At 44.8% G+C, this 7,208-nt stretch overlaps 1 protein-coding gene across 1 annotated transcript in view; it reads left to right on the plus strand.

The window, feature by feature from the left end:
• The window catches only part of FGD3 (FYVE, RhoGEF and PH domain containing 3), a 92,922-nt gene that overhangs the window by 48,488 nt on the left and 37,226 nt on the right, over positions 1–7,208 (plus strand). Inside the window, exons 4-5 of the mRNA XM_011996874.1 lie at positions 4,766–4,855; positions 5,880–6,016. Of these exons, the coding sequence (XP_011852264.1) occupies positions 4,766–4,855; positions 5,880–6,016 (227 nt within the window). The remainder of the gene's footprint in view (positions 1–4,765; positions 4,856–5,879; positions 6,017–7,208) is intronic.

The following is a 7,208-nucleotide window of genomic DNA, read 5'->3' on the forward strand; positions in this document are numbered from 1 at the left end:
GTCTCACCCTGTCACCCAGGCTGGAGTACAGTGGCGCAATCTTGGCTCACCACAACCTCTGCCTCCCTAGCTCAAACTATTCTCCTGCCTCAGCCTCCCGAGGAGCTGGGACTGTAGGCACTCACCACCACACCCAGCTAATTTTTATATTTTTTGTAGAGATGGGGTTTCACCATATTGCCCAGGCTGGTCTCAAACTCCTAGGCTCAAGCAGTATGCCAGCCTTGGCCTCCCACAGTGCTGAGATTACAGGTGTGAGCCATTGTAAAGGCCACCTGGCCCTTAAATTTCATTCTTAATTTCTTCCTTCATCCATTGGTCATTCAGGAGCATGTTATTTAATTTCCATATATTGATATAGCTTTCAATGTTTCTCTTGTTATTGATGTCTGGTTTTATTCCATTGTGGTAAGATAAGATACCTAATATAATTTTGATTTAAAAAAATTTGAGGCTTGTTTTGTGTCCTAATATATTGTCAGTCCTGGAGAATGTTCCATGTGTTCATGAGAAAAATGTGTATTCTGCAGTTGTTGGGTGAAATGTTCTGTAAGTGTCTGTTAGGTCCATTTGTTCTATGGTGTAGTTTAAATCTGATGTATCTTTGATTTGCTGTCTAGATGATCTATCTAATACTGCGAATGGGGTGTTGAAGTCTCCAACCATTATTGTGTTGGAGATCTATCTTTTCCTTTATATCTAATAATATTTACTTTCTATGTCTAGGTGCTCTGGTATTCAGTGCATATATATTTATAATTATATTCTCCTCCTGAATTAATCCCTTTATTATGTAATGTCTTTCTTTATTTTTATAGTTTTTGACTTGAAGTCTTCTTCATCTGATATAAGTATAGCTACTCCTGCTTGTTTTGGGTTTCTGTTTACATGGACTATGTCTTTTCACCCTTGACTTTCCGTTTATGTCTTTACAGGTAAGGGGAGTTTCTTGTAGACAGCATATAGTTGGGTCTTGGTTTTTTGATCCATTCAGCTAGTTTATCTTTTAAATGGAGGAATTTAATCTATTTACATTCAAGATTATTATTGATTGGTGAGAACTTAACTCCTGTCATTTTATTGATTGCATTCTGGTTGTTTTGTATATCTTTTGTTACTTACCTCCTCTCATTATTTATTTTTGTAGTTGGATGGTTTTCTGCAGTGATAAGGTTTGATTCATTTCTTTCCTTCTTTGTGTATCAGCTTTATCAGTGAGTTTTATAGTTTTACATGTTCTCACGATGGTGTTTATTGTCTTTTCACTTCCAGATATAAGACTGTCTTGAGCATTTCTTATAAGACTGGTCTAGTGGTGATGAATTCCCTTAGTTTTTGCTTGTCAGTTAAAGATTTTATTCCTCCTTCCTTTCTGAAGAATAGCTGGGAGGATTGCTTGAGCTCCTCCTGGGTTGGAATGGCAGACTGTTCTTTTAGCTGAAAGTGTGGCAGTGAGGGTTGGTTTCCCTGCTGTGCAGGAACAGAGTCACAGCTGATCCTGGGCCCAAGCTCTATGCAGCTGGGGCTGTGGCATTCAACCACTCATGTAGTCTTTGTGGAATGGAGATGGAGCCCCAGTGCTGGAGAGGTACAGTAGCTACTGCCTGGAGCACTCTGGAGGTGGCTCTGGTCTCAGGATGGTGCCATGCCACAGCAGCCTGGTTCACAGTGGGTGCTTGTGGGGGTGGGGCATGTACACTTTGTGATCCTAATCTGGGCGATGTAGCTGTGCGAATTCTCACAGCTCTCCAAACTGGGCTTGGGGCTTGCAAGGAATGTGGGATTCTCTCGTGTTGTACTTTTTCCCTGCAAAGGAATGTCCCTCCTGACTCTGGATAGATGCTATCTGGTTGGAGGGAGATGGGACCACTAGAGGCTGGGTGCCTCCACACTGCTCTCCCAGTCATCACAGGTGCATCTCTGCTCCACCACTCACTCCAGTGCCAGCCAAATCTTAGTTTTTTATGCCTTAGTCTTTTCCTGGGATGAGGGGAATGCCAGGTGTTTCTACTTAGCCATCTTACTGCTGTCACTCTCCTTCTTTTTTTTGGTACAAGGTCTCACTATGTTGCCCAGGATAGCCTCGAACTCCTGGGCTTAAGTGACCCACCTCAACCTCCTGAGTAGGTGGGACTATAGGTGTATACCATTGCATCCAGCCTTGTAACAGTTTTTGCTGTAAAGTCTATTTTATCTAAGTATGGCCACTCCTGCTCTCTTTTGGTTACCATTTGCACAAAATATCTTTTTCCATCCTGTCACTTTAAGCCTATATGTGTCCTTATAGCTAAAGAGAGTCTCTTGTCAACAGCATATAGTTGGAGGCTGTTATTTTTAATCCATTCAGCCACTATGTCTTTTTTTTCTTTTTTTTTGAGATGGAGTCTTGCTCTGTTGCCCAGGCTGGAGTGCAGTGGCACAATCTCAGCTCACTGTAACCTCCGCCTCTTGGGTTCCAGTGATTCTCCTGCCTCAGCCCCCTGAATAGCTGGGATTACACGTGCATGTCACCATGCCTGGCTAATTTTTGTATTTTTAGTAGAGACGCGGTTTTACCATGTTGGTCAGGCTGTTCTCAAACTCCTGACCTCATGATCCCCCCACCTTGGCCTCCCAAAGTGCTGGGATTACAGGCGTGAACCACCATGCCCAGCCGCCAATATGTCTTTTGATTGGGAAGTTTAATCCATTTACATTTAAAGTAGTTACTGATAGGAAAGGACCTACTACTGCCATTTGGTTGTTTTCTGTATGTCTTATAGGTTTTTTGTGTCCCTCCTTTACTCTCTTACTGCCTTTCTTTGTGTTTCATCGATTTTTTTGTAGTGATAGGGTTTTATTTCCTTCTCGTTTCCTTTTTTATCTATAGATATTTTATTTGTAGTTACCATTGCAATTACGTAAAACATTTTAAAGTCATAGCATTCTATTTTAAACTAATAACAACTTCAATCACATGCAAAAACTCTTTTACAATTTCACTTCCCTCTCCCTGCTGTTATTGATATCATGAGTTCATCTTTATTTATTCATATAGATTTAAATGTTTAAATGTTTTTGTAATTTAAATTCTATGCACCAAAAGGACAATAGTACAAATTATCGTATTTATCCATGTGTTCACCTTTACTAAGAACCTTATATTATCATGTGGTTTCATGTTGCTTTTTACCATCCTTTTGTTTCAACATAAAGGACCCCTTAATCTTTTTTATTTTAGAGCAGATTTAATGGTAAAGAACTCCCTCAGCTTTTGTTTAACTGGAAAAGTATTTATTTCTCCATTTCTTTTTTTTTTTTTTTTTGAGATGGAGTCTCGCTCTGTCACCCAGGCTGGAGTGCAGTGGCCAGATCTCAGCTCACTACAAGCTCCGCCTCCCAGGTTTATGCCATTCTCCTGCCTCAGCCTCCCGAGTAGCTGGGACTACAGGCGCCCGCTACCTCGCCTGGCTAGTTTTTTGTATTTTTTAGTAGAGACGGGGTTTCACCATGTTAGTCAGGATGGTCTTGATCTCCTGACCTCGTGATCCGCCTGTCTCAGCCTCCCAAAGTGCTGGGATTACAGGCTTGAGCCACCGCGCCCGGCCTGTTTCTCCATTTTTGAAGGACAGTTTTGTCAAATACAATATTCTTAGTTGACAGTTGTTTTTTTTCCTTTGAGCACTTTGAATGTATCCTCCCTCTACCTTCTGGTTTGCAAAGTTACCACTGACAAATCCTCTGATAATCTTATGGAAGACCCTTATGTGAGACAAATTACTTTTCTCTCACTGCTTTCAAGATTTTCTTTGTATATTTGACTTTAGACAGTTATATAGTGTCTTGATATGGTTCTCTGTTGATTTACTCCAGTTGGAGGTCTTTGGGATTCATGAATTTTTAAGTCCATTGCTTTCCTCAAATTGGGGAAATTTTCAGCCATTATTTCTGTAAATAAACTCTTTGCCCCTTTCTCTCTCTTCTCCTTTGGAACTTACATGTGCATATATTGATCTACTTGATAGTGGCCCATACATCCCTTAGGCTCTCCTTGCTCTTCTTTTTTTTTTTTTCTTATCTAACTCTCTGATTTCAAATGACCTCTCTTCGAGTTTGCTGACTTTTTCTTCTGCCTGATCAAGTCTGCTATCAAACCCCTCTTAAAAATTTATCGGTTCAGTTAAAGTGTATTTCAGCTCCAGAATGTCTGGTTTGTCCTTTTTAATAGTTTCTGTCTCTTTGTTGATATTCTCACTTTGTTTATGCATCATTTCCTGATTTTGTTTTTTAATCATCTTTCTGTTCTCTTTTATCTCATTGAGCATCTTTATGACAACTATTTAGATGTTTTTTTTCTCAAGCAGCTCATAGATCTGTGTTTCCTTAGGATCAGTTTTGGAGTTTTTTATTTTGTTCCTTTGATTGGGCTACATTTTTCTGTTTCTTTGTAGCTAATTTTATTTTGCTCTCCAATATATTTTGAGGTGGTTGCTGCAACTGCTCTGTAGTCAAAGGCCCAGGAGGGTGTTATCTTTGGGCTAGAGAGGCTTTTGGGGGACTGCCAGAAACTACTGTGCTTTTCCCAAAATCCTCCATGCGAATATCATCTATGAGACCTGAGCACCACATTGCCATCACAGTGGCCCCCTCCTGTCCCTGCTCCTGCCCCTGTGGCCTCCTGCCGCCCCCATGGCCCCTGGTTCTCCTGCACACAGTGGCAGCCTGTTAGGTGCCGATTCCCCAAGGCTCATCTTCCCCAGGTGAGCTGCATCTCTTCTCTCCACAGCACTCTGGCCCGCAGAAGCTTCTCCACATTGCCCAGGAGCTCCTGCACACCGAGGAGACCTATGTGAGGCGGCTGCACCTGCTGGACCAGGTAGCCCACGTGGCTTGGGGGCCCACCTTAGTCCACTCCCAGAGTTTCAGTTGGCAGTTTCAGTATCTCTTAGCATTGGCTGGGCATTACAGGTGCAGTATGAATGACTTAAATACTAAAACTCAGACAAATTTAAGTCTGGTCTACAAACTTTTTTTTTTTTTTCTCTTTTGAGACAGAGTCTCATTCTGTCGCCCAGGCTGGAGTTCAGTGGTGAGATCTTGGCTCACTGCAACCTCCGCCTCTTGGGTTCAAGTGATTCTCCTGTCTCAGCCTCCCGAGTAGCTGGGACTACAGGCACATGCCACTATGCCTGGCTAATTTTTGTATTTATAGTAGAGATGGGGTTTCACCACATTGGTCAGGCTGGTCTTGAACTCCTGATCTCAGGTGATCCACCAGCCTCGGCCTCCCAAAGTGCTGGATTACAGGTGTGAACCAGCACGCCCATCCTAGAAACTTATTTTTTGTTTTCAGTGCTTATGGCTCTGAGGAAAAGGCTTTGCCAAGTCACCTGTGGGACATTTCATCCTGGCAGCTGCATGATCTGAGCATGTACATGGCTTCTGGATGTTTTTCTGCATAAATAGTCGGGACAGGGGTTGCCACTCATCCCTATCCACATGACAATGTGGGGTTTATGAGCTCAGGAAATAAAGCACCTGTGGAAGCCGGGGTTTTGACAGACGGTGCTGCTGCTGTTTTTATCTGACGAGACAGAAAAGGAAGTCTGAACCTTCCATTTCGCGTGAGAGGTGGCTAAGGAAAGATGTCCTTCCCTGTCCTCAGGGGACTGTCCCTGCCGCACCCACATTCCTAAGCCATAAGTGAGCTTGCATTAACACCATGAGGGTGTCTGAACCAGTTCGATGAAAAGGGAGGACAATAATTCTGAAGTTCATTAAGAAAACACAAGGTGGCAGCAGCGGCCCCTCCCGAGCGCCCTCACCTGTGGCCGAAGCGGGACGCAGCTGTGCTCAGCGGAAGAGGCTCACTGGCCACACGTGGGCTTCTCTATGCTCAGGTTTTCTGCACCAGGCTGACGGATGCGGGGATCCCTCCAGAAGTCATCACGGGCATATTCTCGAACATCTCTTCCATCCACCGCTTCCACGGGCAGTTCCTGCTGCCGGAGCTGAAGACGCGGATCACGGAGGAGTGGTGAGTACCGTCTGCGGATGCCCGTGGGGCCCCTCAAGTGGTCTCTAGACCTGGGTTCGTGTGCCTGAGAGCCAGGCAAGTGCTGGGGGACTGTCCCATGGTGGCTGGGCGCCTCCCTTCTCTGCACGGTCTGGGTCCGGTCCAGACTCCACCCCTTCCTGGTTGGTGACCTTGACCAGCCACTTACGGTCTCCAAGGCTTAGTTCCTGAGAAAGCAGATGATGCGGAATGAAGGGCTTTTAACGCCCCTCTCGGGACTCTGAAACTAAAATGAGGTTTGACATCTGGAAACACCACACAGTGGATAGCGCTAGTTGGTTTTCTTTTCCCTCCTAGCTTATACTCCACCTTTGTTTAAAAAAGGCTATTTTTCCCCCTCAACAGTGGACATCAGATCCTCCTCCTGCTGTCCCTGGGGTCTGTCCCTCTGTCCCACTAATGCTTCTGTTCATTAGCAGAAGGACAGCTCAGTGCAAGTCACAATTCATGAAACTTCCCAGGCGTGGCCCCCAGGCTCATCAGTTCGCCACGTTGCGTGTTACCTTTCTCCTCATTCTGGGTGCCGCTGCTGTTTGACTTAGGGTCTCTGCTGCCTGCCCCGTTCGCAGGCCCGGCTTCCCTCTGCATCAGGAGCCAGGCCCTTCTGTGTCCCACAAGCCTGTTCTCCAAGCTGCAGCCCAGGAGACCACGGAGGCTTGGCTGGAATGGGAAGCCAGGGGGAGCCTTTTCACCTGTTGCTCAGGGAGGCACTATGTCAATTCATAAATCTGTACAAGGACATGGTCCAGCTGCCGAGCAGGTTACATTGTGTCCCCAAGGCAGTCAGGACTGGATGCGGCCTTCTGGCTGACAAAATCCATGCTTGCTAGAGACAGGTTTTCTCCTGCAAGGCCCTGGAGACTGCTAACTCATGAGCGCACGTGTGACCTCCTCTGCTCCTTTTATAACAGCACAGGGGTCCGATGACTTAGCCACCCTGCCCTTTGGATCTTTAAATTAAATGTATGAGTGCAGTTCAGTCACGCCTCAGGATGGCTTTGTGCTGCTGGCTTTTTTCTTTCTTTTTGAAACAGTCCTAAGGACAAAGACGATTAGTATATGTTTCTGTTTCTTGAAAATTATTTGCAAATCCCTGTCCAAAGCAGCTTTTTTCATTATCAGTACTACAAAGAGTTACTTTCCCCAGGACTTC

Source organism: Mandrillus leucophaeus, unplaced genomic scaffold, assembly GCF_000951045.1.
Source record: "Mandrillus leucophaeus isolate KB7577 unplaced genomic scaffold, Mleu.le_1.0 Scaffold527, whole genome shotgun sequence".
NCBI classification, from domain to species: domain Eukaryota; kingdom Metazoa; phylum Chordata; class Mammalia; order Primates; family Cercopithecidae; genus Mandrillus; species Mandrillus leucophaeus.